Source organism: Malaya genurostris, chromosome 3 (genome assembly GCF_030247185.1).
Source record: "Malaya genurostris strain Urasoe2022 chromosome 3, Malgen_1.1, whole genome shotgun sequence".
Lineage (NCBI taxonomy): Eukaryota > Metazoa > Arthropoda > Insecta > Diptera > Culicidae > Malaya > Malaya genurostris.
Window position 1 is genome coordinate 152713229 of NC_080572.1, and position 20752 is coordinate 152733980.

The 20752-nt window shown below is 37.5% G+C and overlaps 1 protein-coding gene across 1 annotated transcript in view; it reads left to right on the plus strand.

The window, feature by feature from the left end:
- Positions 1–20752, plus strand: part of LOC131433664 (uridine-cytidine kinase-like 1) — a 126202-nt gene that overhangs the window by 79947 nt on the left and 25503 nt on the right. The window contains exon 7 of the mRNA XM_058600176.1: positions 16753–16834. Within this exon, the coding sequence (XP_058456159.1) occupies positions 16753–16834 (82 nt within the window). The remainder of the gene's footprint in view (positions 1–16752; positions 16835–20752) is intronic.

Sequence of the window (20752 nt, forward strand, 5' to 3'; positions counted from 1 at the left end):
CATACGGAAAATAATTTTTGGATCACCATAATAATAAGAACCACCCTAATACAATATGCTTCAAAATATGGCTTATCTTTCTCTGATCATTTGTTCTGAAGACATCATAGCTCCTAAAGTATAAGGCTAAGCCACAAATGTTTTTGTCCCCCTAAATTGTGGATCCGGACCACTGTGCAGTGTATTCGAATTTAATTATCAGATAGCTTTCATATAATTGCTGTTAAGAAGGCTTGGGTGGGTTTTGAGGATCCGGAGCCATCCAGCAAGAATATCCGGTCATATAATAAAGAATTTCGCTATACTTCGCTTGTTAGAAGCGTGCGAACCTTCTCCACGTGACTCAGGTTGGTAATCCACTCCATCATCCAGTCATTCACTTGTAAGATACCCTGATGCACTGATGTCGATATAATTGATCATAATACAATATAATATAATACAATGTAATTACATTATATTATATTGTATATTAATATAATATAATATAACATAATATAATACAGTGTAATACCAAACAACGTAATATAACATAACAAAATATAATATAAGACGGTAATATATGAAATAATATGCTATTATACAATATAATAGTTAATGTCGCAGTGTACGTAATGCTCTTCTTTCTTAATTCAGTTTAATATATACTAAATAATGAAATAAACAACATATGTTGAAATATACTATGATAAATGTTGTACTTTAGGATGGGCTTTTACTTATAATCCATTTCGCACCCTCTAATTCTGCTACTAACGCAGAAGGCGATAGCATCCAGTCGACGCCGTTCTATTGACCAAATGTTATCATATACACACGGGAGGCACGAGACAGAAACTTGTGAGGACTTAGTTATCTCACCATTTAACAACCCTTATATATGAGAATATGTTTGATATGAGATAACAAAATCGTATAAAATCATCAAAACTTGAATAACAACTAGTAGAGTTTGTATGTCATGTTAGATGATGGTCATACGAATCAACTTCGTTTATACCGCTTCTCGGGTTTCGGTACGCGAAGCACCTACAATAGTGGCACTCACTGCGCTTTCTCATAGATGGCCTAACCAATCCGAGAACTGTTTCATTCTGTAGGTTATACTGGTTAATGAACAAACAATCTCTCTGGTTTCATTCAAGAATGGAAGAGAAACATTTTGAATACAATGCCATAGTTATACATCAAATTGATATAAGAAAGGCATCATTACACCACTAGGTGATTGAAACAATATATATATATATATATATATATATATATATATATATATATATATATATATATATATATATATATATATATATATATATATATATATATATATATATATATATATATATATCAAATGAAGTAAGTTTTTCTCGAAGTTCTTCTTACGTTCTCTGCATTGCAATTATTATTCCACTTTTTATCATTTTATTTTCACTGTAAATCAAAACCAAATAACTTTCCATCCAATAACTTTCATTTGGGCTGTAGTTTTAGTTGAATTAAACTACTCGGCCTTAATGAAACTGATTTTTGCTTGGTTTCTAATGTCATAGCACAGATAAAAAGACATGACACTTAAATTAAGTTCTCGAATCATTTTAACGGTCTTTTCTAATATACCGCTAGTTGTCACCAAATACAAAAATTGTATTTGGTAGACAGTAAACACATGTGTCATGATGGCGCCACCAACACACTCGTTCCCCATCAAAAACGCCCAGTCCGTATTCCAAACTGAGTTTGTTTTTAATTTATCAACAGAGTTGCCATTTACTTAGATTTATCTTCAGTAGACTGAAAAGTAAGCCAATACTGATGACTGGCTCTTAACTGTCAAATGTTTCTTCAAGGTCCGAACGCGCTTAACATTTGTTCATGCAGAATTCATTTTGTGTGCGCTACCACAGCAAGAGCGTTTATTAGAATAAAGGTTTTGCTGTAATGGGGACATGTGTTGTTCACAGCTCTCACAGTTCATAGCAATACGCAATGAAAAGTCAATGAAAAAATATTGAATGCGGAATACTGACTAAAAGAATTATTATCTCGATTAAAGCCAATTAAACGCTATTTAGCAGGAATTTGATTTACAGAAGTAAGAAGAGTGCAAGAGTTAGTTTCTCTCGAGCAGCCAGCAAACAAAGCGTTTGTTTGTTTGCAGTATTTGCTGAGGTCACCAGATCGCCATCGAAAATTATATTCACAGCTTCTGTGCTTCATGAAGACTCTAATCACTTCCGGCATAGGCGAAACAACGTTACACACGTAATTTGATAGAGTTCTAATTGTTTTTAAAAAAAAATCGGCGAAAAGAATTGCTAAACAACTGTGCTAGTATAAAATGAGCGGAGAAAAGGGGACCTTTCAATCTAGGAAATAAAGGAAAGCATTATATGTTAGGCATTACCAATGTATACGGGTAGACTTACAGTAGATCCAAATTTCGTTATCAGATAGCTTTCATAGAACTGCTGTTAAGAGGGCCAAAATGGTTTTTGAGGACTCGGCGCCATCCAGCAAGATAATCCGGCCATATAATAAAGAATTTCGCTGTACCAGCTTAAACCCGCCTGATGGTTTGTTTGTTAGAAGGGCGCGTCTTACTCATTTCAGACCTTCAGAGAGAAACACAAAGCTTCCCTCACGTGACTCAGGTTGGCAATCCACTCCATCATCCAGGCATTCATTTGTAAGATACCCTGATGCACTTCCTGCCCCTCCCCATTGGCGATATAATGGATCATAATACAATATAATTTAATATAATATAATACAATACAATGAAATGTAATATAATATAACATAATATAATATAATGTAATATAATATTAGACGATAATATATGAAATCAGTTAATGTCGCAGTGTAAGTTATGCTCTTCTTTCGTCGCAGTATTGTAGGAAATATATTCCTCTTTAAATAATAATAATAATAATAATAATAAATATTATATTATATTGTAATATAATTCAATTTAAGATATAATGAATAATGTAAAAAATAACAGAATTATATGTTGCAATAAACTATGATCAATATTGCATTCAGTTCGTGCTTGCATCTCGTCCGTCACAGTCGAAAATTGCTTACGGTCGAGACGATAGAAACAAAGACAATACAGTGTAGTGAACAATAGAGGGTACGAAATGGGCAAATACGATTTAACAAAGCCTGAAACTTGGCCTACAAGACCAAATTCAATTTGTATTGATTTCAAGCGCTGCAAAGTTTGACCAGCAGGAATTGAAATTGAAATCTTGCTTAACGAACGAATGCATCTAATCGTTAATGATGTAATTGAGATTCACTTCAACAAGGCGTCTAACTGTGTGTACATTATGTTCAAACGTGACAGAGATGCAACTGCATTTGCTTTGGGTAATAACGAAGTGCACAGTGTTGATCATGATAATGTTAAATATAAAATCCCTGTGTACTTGGTGGACAATGTCATAGAAATACCCGTGCATGACCTTCCCCGCAGACCAGCGATCAGTTTGTTCGGGAAAGTATGTCGCCGTACGGTGAAGTTCTTTCCATCGGAAGGGAAGTATGGCGGAATTTTTTTCCGGGTATCCGGAATGGCGTGCAAGTGGTACGTATGCAACCACGTAAAGCAATTCCATCTTACATTATTTGTGATCAAGACGGGATACATCCGTGCGAAACACTGATAAAGTATGAAAATCAACTGGTTGCATGACAGTTTTGTGAACAACCTGCACACTACGGCAAACCTTGCACTGAAACTGCGAAAAGGACATCTTCAAACAAAAACAAGAAGAACCGCCCAACAACGGAAACTAGTGAGCGCAGTACTCCTGTTGCACCATCAAACCAACCAGCAACTGCAATTGATGCACAACAAGGCGCGTCTACAGCAACTAACAACGAACCCAAGACGGCGAATTACAAGGAAAACTACTCTCCCGCTAGAAAAAGGGTGACAACGAGATCCAATGGTAAAAAAAATATTTTATCTAATGAAAACATGGATCTATCGGCCACGTCAAGCTTGTACGCGAATTGGCCTGAGTAAAAAAAATATTGCATTTTAGGATGGGCTTTAACTTATACGCAATTTCGCATCTTCTCATTCTGCTACTAACGCAGAAGGTGATAGCATCCAGTCGACGCCGTTCTATTGACCAAATGTCATCATAGACACACGGGGAGGCATGAGATAGGAACGTGTGAGGACTTAGTTATCTCACCATTTGACGACCAGAAAATAAAGGAAAGCATTACATGTGAGATACCTATTCTTGAAATAAACAGATTAAACAGATACGAAAATGTACAAAAAATACGGTGTTCTGCCAGAAATGTCTACGTTATAATCATAAATTAACTGAAGATCACGACAAAAATGCGGACAATGCCCACAATTTCACGAAGAAACCGGATACAACGAATGTGACAGATTTCTGAAATGTATACACTGTTATACAGAAGGAGAAATAATGCTATTTTGCATAATGGTTATTCGGCATAACGGTTATTTGGCATAATGGTCATTTGGCATGATGTCATTTGTCATAATAATAATCGGATTTGTAAATTTTCGTTTGCCTTTTGATCGAGTGATGTTGTGCAAGGAAAACTCGAACGAAATATGTGAATTTTATATTCGGTCCAAATATTTCGATAATATTAGGTGAAATAGCATTATTATTTTTTATATTTAAAATTCTGTAGTAAATAGCACACTATCATTTTATATAAGCAACTCACCTAGCACAATATTCTGTTCGTCATAGATGATTCAAGTCGAAACGGCCGGAGGCCGCGAGTGCGCAGGCGACCCGTCGCCGGAAGCACCGAACACTGCGGGGCAGCGCCCCCGCAGAAATAACCTCTGTCTGATTGCGGGCGTTTGTCCGGATTACCCAAAGCTAGGAGCTATCCCTTAATAAAATCCGAGCGGCAGCGAGGTCGGAAGCAGTTTATTAAAAACGATGAGGCGTAGCCGCATTAGACCTTTCAAATTTGCAGTAAATTAGAACAATTTCTATTAGGCAGCATGTTCATCTGTTATGCCAAATGACTGTTATGCCAAATGACCATTGTGCCAAATAACCATTATGCCAAATAACAATTATGCCAAATAACCATTATCCCAATTATCGTTATGCCAAACGGCTTTATGCCAATCGTGGTAGCCCCATTATACCCATATACGCGTCACCAATCTACCAGAATTTAAAAACTTCATTCAAGATATATTTCGGAACGTATCTCGGTTCAAAAAATATATAATAGGTGGTGACTTTAACGCGAGACACATATCGTGGTATACCAAAGGACAGAATAAACGCGGTGATGTGTTGTATAATATGATCAACGAATAAAGTGTTATTCTATTGAACAGTACGCAACCAACTTTCATACCTACAGAAATAAACAAAACCTCTTCCACTTTAGATTTAGTGCTATGCTTTAGATCGACAAACCAATTTGCAGAAACAAAAATGGAGGTATTTGACTACGGAGGTCGCAACAGCTTGGAGGAATATTAATATTTTGGAAGTCGACTACGTTATTACACTACAACAAGAAGCCAAAAGAACAGTTAAAAGTGTTAGACAAAAAATAACAAATATGTACCAAAATTTTGGTTGACAGACAAAATAGAAACAGCATGGAAAAATAAAAAGAAACAAGAGCAAATTTAAATAAAAGTGATAACATAGATAACCTAATCAGATTTGAAAAAAAAGTGAAGCAATATTCAATAGATACAAAAAAGAAGAAAAAGTGTTAAAATACAGAGAGTTTGCTAGCCCAATTGGCCCAAAAACAAGTTCGAAAATATTATGGCAAAAGATTAACAATCTAACAGGATAAACAAGCAAATATGGACAAACAATCATTCACGCGGATCCAAAGACAGCATAACGATAGAAAATTGGACACATATTTTATCTAAAAAAAATAAACCGTCTGCGCCCAGGATCATATGCGATAACATACGAGATGCTAAAAAATGTAAAACCGGAAATAACGTTGAAAATCTTTCAAGATCTAAACAGAATGTGGAAAAACGTAAGAATAGAAGCATACATGAAACCTATCAGATCCGAAACCAGGAAAAGACTCCGAACAAATACAAAACTTAAGACCCATAGCAATGATAAACTGTATGTGGAAAATACTTAACTCAGCTGTACTGGTATAACTGGAAAAATTATTTACAAATAACTCAATACTATCCGATACATCTTTCGGAATTAGAAAACATAGATCCACAATAACATGCTTAAATTACGTAAAAAACAAATAACATCAATTAAAAGGAAGAACAAAGTAGAAGCAATAATATTTCTAGAATTAAGGTAGCGCTTCGCCGTGGTCAGGTCGAAGCAAGACATCTCACTGCTTCCTCTTGCTTTGTCGCCGAAATTTCACCCTAAAATGCAAATTTCTAAAATACTAACCCGATTCACGAAAAATCAAAAACATACGATTGTAGGTAAATGATTTTACTATGCATTTGGCGAAAAATATCAGTTAGAAAGCTTTTCTTTCGCGAGATTTCGTGCGAGTTTTGTTAAAATTTGGTTTTCTTTTTTCCTTTTCTCGCTATAAACAACTCGCATATGTAGGGATGTGCTACGTTTTCAACAAAGCGTCAAAGCTAGTAGCGATGAAAATCTTTACTGATTTCTGGTTCTACTGAAACATGAATAGAAATTATTTTACAAAGTAGTAACACTTACTTACATTTTCTACTCATCTATATTCAACGTTTACGCAGAGAGAACGGACAACGAAAACAAAAGTAATGTTGTTAGCGTCTACCGCATGTAGCATTTTGCACACCCCAATGCATGCGTTGACATTGTGTGCGTGCGAAAGAATAAGGAAAAACTCATTCATTTTTATAACTCGCACGAAATCTTTCGATAAAAATGTTTATCAGGCACAATTTATATACGAATCGATAGAAAAATTAATTATCTAGAATCGTATGTTCTTGGAATTTCCGTTTTCTTTCCCGTTGTCTCACAATTTTGGGTAAAGTGCGTGAAACCCCGGGATAGGCAGCGAACTCCCGTGACCACGGCGAAGCGCTACCTTAACGAACGCGTACAACTCAGTAAAAACTTCACTAGAGGAGATCTTGCAGAAATATAACACATCTCGAGAAATCCCGAGAGGCGAAAAATAAAGAAATGATAAAACACGCTCAATACCATACACCAGTGTACAACCAACTTCGCGAGATTTCAACGGCTAAAACAAGCCTGGAAAAAGCTTTCTGCGAGTACAAAAAGATCTTAGAAAATATGTCACATACTAAAGTGAACAAAACCAGTGTACCACAAATAATGGTAGAAACTACTCTGGAGAAACAACACTGGACCAAATCAGACACATCGGACAAAGTCCTTAGACAATTAACATTAAATTTATTAAACGGGAAATACAAAAACCATGTCCATATATACACGAATGCATCTAAAGCAAACGCAAAATGTGGGATATGAATATACGATGATAGAAGCAAATTCAAGATCAGCCTCAGCTTTGAAAACGAAGTTTGTTCGATGTCAGCTGAAATGTAGCACTTCAATATATCGAGAGAAACAACTTCACTGGTGCAGTAATATGACCAGATTCGAAAGCAGGATGTGAAATCATGAAACAACAACTACGCAATACTGAAATCGATGAAGTAATCCATGAAATTATACAAAAAACTTCCTGGATTCCTGGCCATGTTAAAACACCGACAAACGAAATAGCAGATACATTGGCTAAAACGGTTTGTATAAAAAGGAACGATCCAAAAATATACTCTTCCCACATGATGTGTACAATATATTTGAATCAATGAATCACGATAAAATACAACAATGGTATGTCAGCTACACTCAGGAACAAGGAAAAGGTAGAACATTTTTTAACTATCAGACGGGCAATTATAGAAACTCATGGTTTCACAACCTACCTCTAACGAACATAGAAATCAGAATATTGAATCGATTGATATCCGAACATGACTACTCGCCGTATTGGCTCAGTATAATCAGACCCTGTCAGCTTGGAGCGAAATCAATCTTCAGTTCAGCAACGCCATCGCACGGTGACACATTCAACATATCATGTCAATTGTATGGGTGCGCAGTGCTGCTATTTTGGCGCGCACGAATTTGACATTTCTCTCCCCTACTTCTGTGTACGAGATTCGATGCGAACTCGCCTGAGGGCGCCATGCTCACAAAAAATGTTGTTGCCAATGATTTGTTCGGGAAATGTGAGAGCTGGATATCTTGTTAATATGATGTCTTTGGTATAATGCAGAACACTAACGATAGATATTGCAATAAATGTAGAAAAGGAAATAACGCCGAACATATAATATTACATTGCGTAAAACATTATACAGTCCGTGAAAAATACAATCTATCGAAATATAAGTCAATTCAGGAAGTTTTCTAAACAAAAAATTAATAGAGGTGTGGTGGACGGAAGCGAACACGAAATAAAAAACGAACCGTTCACGGAAGTTCAAACTGATTTTATGTATTTCTTAGTTTGTGAGGAAAGCGTCCTTCTTTCCGCTCGAGGTTAATATAACTGCGGTGCGTTGTTCTCTCTGTGAGTGATTGTGTAACTGTCTCCGATAGACTCTCATTCTCTCTGTAGGTGCGCACACAACTCGAAGAGGGCAGGATAGGGATGATCATGAACTACACCCCATAGGCGCCCCTCCAGTTACACCAGAAATCGGACACGGTGTCCGGATCGGGTAACAACTGTACGAGTGTCCTCCGCTGGGTGATGCTCGATGTCCTGCTCGCATAAAAACGCTGGTTTAATTCTGTCTATTGAAATAGTTTGCTTTTTTCCAGAGATGATAACTTCGAAATGTTTGTTGTTACGGCTTGTCACTTGATAAGGTCCCTCGTATGGCTGTTGTAGGGAACGACGGGCCGAATAAACTCGGATGAATACGTGACTGCAAGAGTTGAGCGCACTGTGTCTGAATACTGAAGGCTTTGAATGGTGATTTGTTTGGGTGCCCGTATGCCTGAGAAGTATTGATGAAGCTGCTATGCGAAGTCCGTGCGATCGATGCTTGAAGATGGGGGGTCGAAAAACTCTCCTGGCAAGCGTCCTGGAAGTCAATGCCTTGGCAACAGTAGGCGCTGTCATATCAGGTAGTGGAACTGCTTCTGGCCAACGCGTGAAGCGATCTATCATGGTCAGCACATAGCGGTTTCCGTTAGATGGCGGTAGCGGGCCAACCAGATCGATGTGTATGTGTTGAAATCGTGATTTAGGAGGGTCGAATGTTCCTAATGCCGAAATAGTGTGCCGATTTGTTTTTGACAGCTGACTATTAACACAGGCTCGGACGAATCTATTGATGTCCCGATTCATGGATGCCCACACAAATCTGTCACATATCAACTCCGCGTTGCTTTTGTACCGGGATGCGCCAGACCATGGAAATGTTGCATTATGCTAGTACGATGCTTTTCTGGAACGAAGGAGCGAATACGATTATTTGCGGAAACATCACAGTATACAGGGCGAGAAACACTGGGGATTCGAATGGGCTCTATCTTCAATGTTGATGACTTCAACAGCACTTTTAATTGCTCGTCGCTTTCCTGGTCTTCTGCGAGCGCCGAGAGATCGATGCCGGATAATGCTTCCACGCGGGACAGTGCATCGGCCACGATATTTTCAGTTCCATTTATGTGTCGATTATCGGTAGTGAACAATGAGATGTATTTTAAATGTCGCTCTTCGTGAGGGAGTCTACAAGACGAGTTTGTCGTCATGGCGTATGTGAGGGGCTTGTGGTCGGTGAAGATAACAAATTTGCGACCTTCCAAGAAATACCGAAAATATTTGACAGACATCTTCTTAGCTGTTAACTCGCGCCCGAATGTGGAGTAGTTCCTCTGCGGCGTCGAAAATTTTTCGGAATAAAAACCAAGTGGTTGCCACGCTGATCCAGATAGCTGCTGCAGTACTGCTCCGGCAGCCGTGTTCGACGCGTCTATCATGAGCGCCAGTTCTTTCTTTGAATCTGGGTAATGGAGAAGTGTAGTTTCTGCAAGTGAGTGCTTACAACGATCAAATGCCGCTAACGCTAAATCATTCCACAGTACATTCCTTTTGTCGTTCTTGCGTTTATCGGGAATCAGATTTCGTAGCTCGAGCTGCATGTCTACCGCTCTGGGTATAAATCTTTTGTACACATTCACCAACGCTAGGAATCTACGGAGATCTTTAACTGTAGATGGTCTGGCACATTCGCTGATTGCTTGAACTTTGGACGGTAGTGGTGTTACACCCTCTTGGTTCACCACGTAGCCGAGGAATTCTACTTCAGGTTGCGCAAATTTGCTCGTTGCGACATTTATGGCTAGACCGTTTTCCTTCAGTCGTTCGACGACCATTCGCACATGTTCTTTGTGCTCCTCTACGGTTGTTGACGCGATACAAATGTCATCGATGAACGAGACTACAAAATCTAGGTCCCCCAGTATTTTGTTCATGAACCGTTGAAATGTCTGACTGGCGTTGCACAGACCGAACTGCATCGTAGTGAATTCGAAGAGGCTGAACGGCGTTATCACCGTCGTCTTAGGAATATCTGCTTCCTCCACGGGGATCTGATGGTATGCTCGTTCTAGATCCAGAGCGGTGAAAATGGTTTTGCCTTGTAGAGAGTTAAGAATGTCGTGTACATGCGGTACGGGATAGCGATCAGGAACAGTTGCTTTGTTCAAGCTGCGGTAATCGCCGACAAACCTAAACTGTCCGTTCTTTTTCATTACGCAGTGGAGTGGACTAGCCCAGCTGCTACTAGAAGGACGACAAATTCCGAGTTCGCTCATCAAGGCGAATTCCTCCTTAGCTGCTCTAAGTTTGTCCGGGTGCATTCGTCTGACTTTTGATGCAGCTGGCGGTCCTTTTGTTACGATGTGGTGTGTGATGCCATGTTCTGTTTTTGCTCGCAAGGTGGCTGGAAGTGTAATTTCCCGATACTTTTTCAAGAGTTCGTGGAATGGGTGATTCGTTGTTATTCGCAGCCTTGAGTTCGTTGATAGTTACTGTAGATGCGCCTTGTTGTACATTGGTACTTTGCGTAGGTTTAGTGCAAGGTTTGCCGTAGTGTGTAGGTTGCTCACAAAACTGACATGTAATCAGCTGGTTTTCATAAGTAATCAGCGTTCTACATGAACCTAACCCACCTTGACCACTAATGATGTAAGATGGAATTGCCTTATGTAGTTGCATACGTACCTTTCACACACCATTACGGATACCGGGGAAAATCCGCCATACTTCCCTTCGATGGAAAGAACTTCGCCGTACTGCGACATATTTTCCCGAACGAACTGAACGCTGGTCTGCGGGGGAAGGTCATGCACGCGTATTTCTATGACATTGTCCACCAAGTACACAGGGATTTTATATTTAACATTATCATGACTGTGCACCCCGTTATTACCCAACACTGTGCACCCCGTTATTACCCAAAGCAAATGCAGTTGCATCTCTTTCACGTTTGAACATAATGTACACAGAGTTATGCGCCTTGTTGGATTGAATCTCACTTACAACATTAACGTTTAGATGCATCCGTTTCTTAAACAAGATTTCAATTTCGGTTGCTGCTGGTCTAACTTAGCAGCGCTTGATATCAATACAAATTTAATTTGGTCTTGTAGGCCAAGTTTCAGGCTTTATTAAATAGTATTAGCAAATTTCGTACCCTCTATTGTTCACTACACTGTATTGTCTTTGTTTCTTTCGTCTCGACCGTACACTGAACATAATTTGCACGGTAGCATCATGTGTAAAGCATTCGATCTATCACTGCTTGTAGAACACATGAAATTCATGGAAATAAACACTTAACTCATAAAATGAGTGTAAAAACTGTTGATGTTTAGTGGAAATCATGCTATGTTTATATGAAATGCATCTAAAACCGATCAGATATATCGTTACCTATAGATTCTATATGCATTTCATGTGAATGTCACATTGTTTTCCACATAGATTTCAATTGAAACAGAGTTGACCGATTCAAGTGTTTTGCACATACATTTGTGCTGTACTCATTCCCTCTAGAAAATGAAGTGTTTAACACATGTAGTTCGATTCAATAGCAAAACACATCACATCCAAAGGAAAAACACATCAAAGCTAAGTGAAAAATAATATAATCTCGCATCTTACTGGATTTGCACATGATATCTTGAAACAAATCGCTTTGATTATGTATTGATATGAAAAAGCATATTAAATTGAAGTAGTGTTTACATATGAATTAATCATGCAAACTTTTGTCAGTGTAAGTAATTTTCGACTGCGTCGGATGAGATGCAAACCCGAACTGATATGGCTGGCTTTGTTTATTTTCTCATCTCAACTATTTGTATGAAAAAAAACTTAACTTATCGACTTAGTATTGGGAAATTGGTGCGAAAAATTATTATCCCAGCAATTGGAAGATAAAATAAACAAAGAAAGACACTTGTTGAAGAAGCCTTTTGAAAAAATCACAAAATATTGTTGTATTATTATTTTGTATCATTCAAATATTGCATGTGTTTTCAGGTAATGGAATTGGGGATCGTCAAACAAAATCACTCATTTCTTTCAGGGGAGTAAACCGAATGACCGTCAACGATTCAAAATGTTCTGTTATTTAATTCACTCGCAAACGTTCTATGATTGAATCAGACTACTCGATCTCACAAACCATTCTTAGACGAGAATCGTATATTAAAGTCATCTTGGATTCGAAAATGAATTACAAACAGCACATTGAATATACTTACCTTACCTAGCAGCTATAGTCCTGGGGTGTCCGTTGCTGTATCAAGCATACGTCTCTACAAAACTCGGTCCATGGCTGCTCGTCGCCATCCACTCAAGGCACAGATGCTTCTGAGATCCCCCTCCACTTGATCGATCCACCTTGCTCGCTGCGCTCCTCTTCTTCTTGTACCAGTCGGATTAGATTCAAGAACCATTTTCACTGGGCTGTCGTCCGACATGCATATGACATGCCCAGCCCATCGTAGATGTCCGATTTAAGCTGTCCGTACGATGGGTGGTTCTCCTAACAGCTGTTGCAATTCGTGATTCATACGCCGTCTCCACGTTCCGTCTTCCATCTGCACTCCGCATAGATAGTCCTCAGTACCTTTCTTTCGAAAACACTGAGGGCGCGTTGGTCCTCTGCCAACATAGTCCAGGTCTCGTGGCCATAGAGAACAACCGGTCTAATGAGCGTTTTGTAGATGGTCAATTTCGTGCGGTTGCGTACTTTTCTCGATCGGAGGGTTTTTCTGAGTCCAAAGTACGCACGATTCCCTGCCAAAATACGTCTATGAATTTCTCTGCTGGTGTCATTATAGGCAGTCACCAGTGAGCCCAAATACACGAACTCGTCAACCACCTCGATATCGTCACCGTCTATCAACATTCGTGGTGGGAGGTGTAGTGTTTCTTCTCTAGAGCCTCCTCCTCTCATGTATTTTGTTTTCGACGCATTTATGGCCAGTCCGATACGCCTAGCTTCAGCTTTCAGTCCGATGTAGGTTTCCATCATCTTCTCAAGGTTACGTGTCACAATATCAATATCGTCAGCGAAGCCAAAAAGTTGTACGGACTTGGGATTTGGGAGAGTACCTTGTAGGCGGCGTTGAGCAATGTGATTGCGCGGTAATTGCAACAATCTAGCTTATCGCCCTTTCTGTAGACGGGACATACCACTCCATCCATCCATTCCTGCGGTAGAATCTCCTCCTCCTAAATCTTAGAAATCATCCAGTGCAGCGCTCTAGCCAGTGCCTCTCCTCCATGTTTGAGCAGCTCGACTGGTAACTGGTCATTGCCCGCGGCTTTGTTGTTCCTCAGCTTGCCGATCTCCTCACTTATCTCCGACAGATCAGGGGCTGGGAATCTGTCATCGGCTGAGCGTGCACCTAGATTGATTCTTGTGTCGTTCTCTGTATCATGTGCTTCGCCATTCAGATGCTCGTCATAGTACTGCTTCCACCTGTCGATCACCTCACGTTCGTTCGTGAGAAGGTTACCACTGGTGTCTGCACATTTTGGCCTGTGGCGTGTAGCCTCTACGTGAGCGGTTCGCCTTCTCATAGAATTTCCGTGTATCATTTGCGCGGTACAGCTGTTCCATCGACATCGGGTCTCGTCTCATATGGGCAGTGCACGTTGATGATGCTGTAATTGAAGAAACGGCCCTTGATCTTCAATACGCACATTCTATCACTGATTGGCTGCCACCCAATCACGCGCTAGCGCATCTTGCCCAACAATACAAATCCCGTTCCTAGAACGTTGGTTGTGCCGCAGCTCTGGTAGAAGGTAGCCGCTCGATGCCCACTTTTCCATACCTTCTGTCCCGTCCAACAAAGTTCCTGCAGTTCTACGACATCAAAGCCGCGGTTTCAGCATTCGGTCGTATCCTGGGAAGCCAAGCGATTTGCAGTTCCATGTGCCAAGCTTTCAATCGTAGTCCTTATTTCGTCGCGTAGGTCTTTGCCGATTATTCCGAGTCGTATTTATATCCTGATTATTCGTAACAAGCGTTTTCCGGGCAGCTTGTTAGGCTTGCACCAACCTCCTGTCTCGCCGGAGGGCCATCATGTCAGTACTGTTTAGAGTCCCACACTGACACAAGGACGGTAATCAGCCGCTGCTAACATGGAGAACAGACGCTGTTTCGAGCTGCCCCAACATGGGAAACAGACGCTCGGGTAGGCTCGCTCTCTGTAAAGAGAAGGCAGGCCCCCCCTTCCCTGTCAGCATACGACCAAGGTCCCACCGGGGTTGATTACTCGATCTTTCCTATGGTTACTCGTACCCCAGCCGGCACCGCGGCGAGGTAGGGATAGGAGTTACTGGACAAGAGGCTAAGAACCACATTGGGGCCTAAATTGCGCATTGTCCAGTCGGTTACCAACCATTGAATATACTATCAATAAAGCTTCGAAGCTGTTAGGGTTCGTCTTTCATGTGACAAAAGACTTTAAAAACATATATTGCCTAAAAGCATTATACTGTGCTTTGGTCCGTTCTACACTAGAATTTGAATCTATTGTTTTGTCACCCTACTATCAAAACGACATTCAACGCATAGAAGCTATTCAACATGATTTTTTTCTTTTTGCGCTTCGCCAACTACCATGAAGAGACCCCCCAAATTTTCCGAGTTGCCAATATCGTTGCAAGCTCATAGATCTCGAACTACTGTCCGTTCGCAGAAATGTATTCAAGGCAGTCTTCATTGCTGATCTTCTCCAATCACAAATTGATTGCTCTCAGCTATTATGTTTGATAGATTTTGATATCCGTCGCATTCCTTCCGCTAGAACAAACTATGGCTACAACGAGTCATTTGTCAGCATGTGCCAACTGTTTAATCGCTATTTAAGTCAGTTCGACTTTCATCTAACCCGTGATACTATCAGGAAATTGTTTTCTCAAACACTATCTTTTTAAAAATTTATTTTTAGTTTTAAGAATTTAGTTGTGTAGTTATAATAGTTAATAACATGACATGTATCATTTTTATATTCTGTATTCTGTTGGTACAAAAGATGAGGAGTTTTTATGCCTACTGGAGACATAGTGACAGATTTTTAATAGCTTATCTCCAGTGGGCTTTTCCCAGCTCCAAATAAATAAATAATAATTTGTGTCTGCCAACGATACCATCTTAGAAATAATACGGTTCAATACGTTGAATCATTGGTCCAATGAAAGTCCAATCAATCGTTCAACAGGAGGCCAACACGGGACCTTCGTTTGCCGATTTTGAAACAGACCGTTGAACCGAATGCCATTTTTTCGTTCAACAAACCCGGCAGACAGAGGTCCATTGTTGAACCATTTTTAATATGAGGAGTTGGAGCCCCGTTGAACTATTTTTACTGGTCAATTTCCGAAGTGTTTTTTCCACATATTTTTTAAACTTACACATCATACCTGTACAATACTTCTACTTTACGTAGAATAACAACAAATCTTCTTTCTATATGAAGGTAACACGCAATTTTCACACTATGTTTGCAAGAGAAAAACAACAACAAATCGTTCCAGCAAACTGAAAGAATATTTCGTGCAGTATGTTGTTCAACAAACGCTCCCCGACCAACAAAAAAGAACCGCCTGCTGAGAGGGTAGTGATAGAGAAATTTTTACAATTTATAGAATATATAATTTAATTGGATAACATCCATGCAATAAACTATGCTTAACTAATTATTTTCACCTTTATATCCAAATGAAGACATTTTAATATCAACTTTTTTATACATATAATATGAAAAAGTATTCTACATGAAAGTTAAGTAAAACACAGTTTGAATAATTCAATCATTTTATATGCACTTGTCTCCCAATTTAACTTTAAGTGTCAAGCCAATTGAATATTAAGTGCCAAGCAATTAGAATCAATCTACTGTTTGGAAGATGGAATGAAAATGTACTATCTAAATGTTTCAGTATAATTTCAATAAATAAATCAAAATAAATTAAGTGTAAAATATTCTAGTCTAACGTGTCGATTTTTATTAGTGTAATGAAAACGATTGTCGATTTTTCGTAGTGTGAAGAAAGCATTTCAGTTTTATTCGTTTTTGCGTCATCCAGTTATGTCACTTACATCACCCACCTGCCTGTTTCTCAGCCGAATTAAAGTGTTTTCCATAAAAAGTAACGCAGATTTTTTATTATTGATTTTAGTTGTACTATCTACGTCTGCCAAAGGATATAAAAGATTATCGGGTAATTTTGATGGACGCTACAGTGGCAACCGGAGCAGCAGGTAAATAGCTCAGCAACAAATCATAGTATCATAATATATATATATATATATATATATATATATATATATATATATATATATATATATATATATATATATATATATATATATATATATATATCTATATATATATATATATATATATATATATATATATATATATATATATATATATATATATATATATATATATATATATATATATATATATATATATATATATATATATATATATATATATATATATATATATATATATATATATATATATATATATGTGTGTGTGTGTGTGTATGAACAATTCCACCAGAAAAAGATCCCCCAGAAATTCACAATATTTCACTATTCTCCCATTCATCCCAGTAGGTTCAGTTGTAGATCCGTAGAATATAGATGGCATCACTGGAGCGGCTCGATATTGCAGTAGAGAAGGTTGTTTGTGCATTTTGATGTCATCGTCATCGGTCGTTTCTTGTGCCCGGCCTTGTAATTTTCAATATAATATTTGAGGTCATGTTTAAATATTTCAGGCTGGCAAGAGACCAGAAAAAACTACGAACGACTGAGAAAAAGCAAAACTGGAAAAAATATTACTAGTCCCAATATTTTGCATCATGATTAATTTTATTCAACAAGTGAATAGTAGGATACTTAATTTTGCGTCTGAGCGCAAAATTCAGTGAAGGTTTTGAAACAAATTATTGTCCCACACAGGTTCTATGTTGTACAATCCATGGAAACTGGGTTTGCCAGCAATTTTAAATTTGTAATCTTCATGCAGGGGATTTGTACCTCATGTGTACCGGTTTGCTATAATTTGCACATGATTAATTTTAATGATTGTACTTTTCAATTCAACTCATCAATGCATTAGCGAATTATGTTTAACTTCTGGTGCCACCTGGTGATTTGTGAATAAGTGATTTGTAAATAGCGAAAACATTACTTCACATAATCTGCTATTGCACTGATGAGCTGAATGCGATACTTGCAATATTGTTGACAAAGTCTCAAGGTAATATCGGAAAACATTTTTTAAAAAATCAATTAAAATTCGTAGGAGCTTTCATGTTTTGCCTTTCTCATATAGAAATGCTATGCAATCACTGTGAAAACCGCCTTTTTAACCGAGACCCGGAGGACCGAATGCCATTTACCATTCGACTCAGTTAGACTAACTGCGCAAATGTCTGTCTGGTGGTGTGTGTGTGCGTGTGTGTGTGTATGTAACAAAAATATGCACTCACTTTCCTCGGAGACGTCTGAACCGATTTTCACAAACTAAGATTCAAATGAAAGGTCTCATGGTCCCATAGTTTGCCATTGAATTTTATCCTGATCCGTTTTCTGGTTCCGGAGATATAGGATGATATGAACCAAAAATGTGAAAACCTGTTTTAATCCACCTAGTGGTGTAATGATGCCTTTCTCATATCAATCATACTATCATATATAACACTATGGTATTCTTCAAAATAATTTTCTTCGATTCTTAAAAGAATAGCCGAAATCGGTTTGTTTGACCGTCTACTGATAAAAACTATCAATTGGAAAACATTTGAGGTCGATTTAGAAAATTTTTTAAGGTTTTTCCCCATTTTCAGTGATGGTATACAATTTTTAACCCACTTTACCCTATATTTCCGGATCCGGAAGTCGGATCCGCATGAAATTCAGGAATTACGTATGGGACCACAGGACCTTTCATTTGAACCTAAGTTTGTGAAAATCGGTCGCGCCATCTATGAGAAAAGTTAGAACATATGTTTTTTTGCACATTTCACCCCATAACTCCCGAACCGGAAGTCCGATCCAAATAATATTCAGGAATTTTTTATTAGTTGCTGTTAGTGTTAGTGCACTTATTTTCACAATTTTTTGCACATTTTACCCCATAATTCCGAAACCGGAAGTCGGATCCAAATAATATTCAGGAATTTTGTATGGGACCACAAGACCTTTCTTTTGAATCTAAGTTTGTGAAAATCGGTTCAGCCATCTCCGAGAAAAGTTAGTGCAAAAAAACGTATCATACACACATACGCACATACACACACACAGACATTTTGCGTACTCGACGAACTGATTCGAATGGTATATGACACTCGGTCCTCCGGGCCTCGGTTCAAAAGTCGATTTTCACAGTGATTGCATAACCTTTCTAAATGATAAAGGCAAAAATATGCCCTAACTTTTTTTAAAGATGCCAGAACCGCTTTTCACAAACTTAGATTCGAATAAAAGGTCCAATGGAGCCATAGCTTGCTATTAAATTTCATTTGGATCTGATTTCCGGTTCCGGAGTTACATGGTATTATGTGAAAATTAGAGAAAAAGTGTACACTCAATTTTCTCTAAAACAGCTCAACCGAATTTCACAAACTAAGATTTCAGTGAAAGGTTTTATAGTTTCCTAAAAATTATTAAAACATTTTATCCTGATCCGACTTCTGGTTCCAGAATTAAAGAGTGATAAGTGGAAAATTACCAATTTCATTATTAGTTTTTCACGAACGATGGTCAAAAACAGTCACAAATGCCAAAAATTGTGATAATTTTCTCTAGTTGCAGAGTTTGTTAGTTCCTGGGCATATAAACTTAATTCGGTACCACTAATTCCCATTTTTCCTGTTCCGGAAGCACCGAAAGTGGTGAAGAAAAACTCAAAAAATAGAGCATACTTCGATTTCTCTACGATTTTTTTAAACCGATTCGCACAAATCAGGATTTGAATTGAAGCTCATATGATTTTTACAGCTACTGTGAAATTTCATTCGGATCCTACTTCCGGTTCCGCAGTTACAGGGCGATGAGTGTCAAAGTTTTTGAATCGCCATATAGATTGACAATATGTACCACACAACATCGAAAGAAGAAGAAAACACATAACGAACGAGGCGTGCTTTGTTATATTTTGTACACGCTATGAAGAAATCGGTTACGGGTGTCTGCTACTGGTGTGTGATAATAATAATAATAATAATAATAATAATAATAATAATAATAATAATAATAATAATAATAATATTAATAATAATAATAATAACAATAATAATAATAATAATAATAATAATAATAATAATAATAATAATGCTAATAATAATAATAATAATAATAATAATAATAATAAAACTAATAATAATACTAATAATAATATTAATAATAATACTAATAATAATACTAATAATAATATTAATAATAATACTAATAATAATACTAATAATAATACTAATAATAATACTAATAATTATACTAATAATAATACTAATAATAATACTAATAAAAATACTAATAAAAATACTAATAATAGTACTAATAATAATACTAATAATAATAATAATAATAATAGTAATAATAATAGTAATAATAATAGTAATAATAATAGTAATAATATTAGTAATAATAATAGTAATAATAATAATAATAATAATAATAATAATAATAATAATAATAATAATAATTGACAATATTTAGGTATAGCCGCAAAATGGCGTTTATGTCAGGCTAAATTTTAGTAATATGTATTTCTAATGATTTTTTATTGAATTTCGTTTTGGCCGAATTGCCATCGTTCCTTTTATAACTCTCCCATCGGTCCGAAATTTTCACTTTCAGGAATGAATCAAAAAGATCAGTACGAAATGCATTGAAATTTCAGGTATAGATTGTTGTTGGTTTTCCATAGCAAAAAGCGTTCATTTTAGGATTTTTCGAAGAATTTTGTTCTGTGTTGCTGAAATTTGATTCTGAAAAATTACCGTTAAACGGAATCGGTTCTACGGGGAGAGGAGAGTTGTTTATCATTGATTCATTTTCAACCTTAGGTATACCAAACATAACAGTTCGGCTGAAAAGTTCGTATCGTTTAATAGAAACACACATTTTTTTGCCAAAATTCGTTTTTATTATTCAACATAA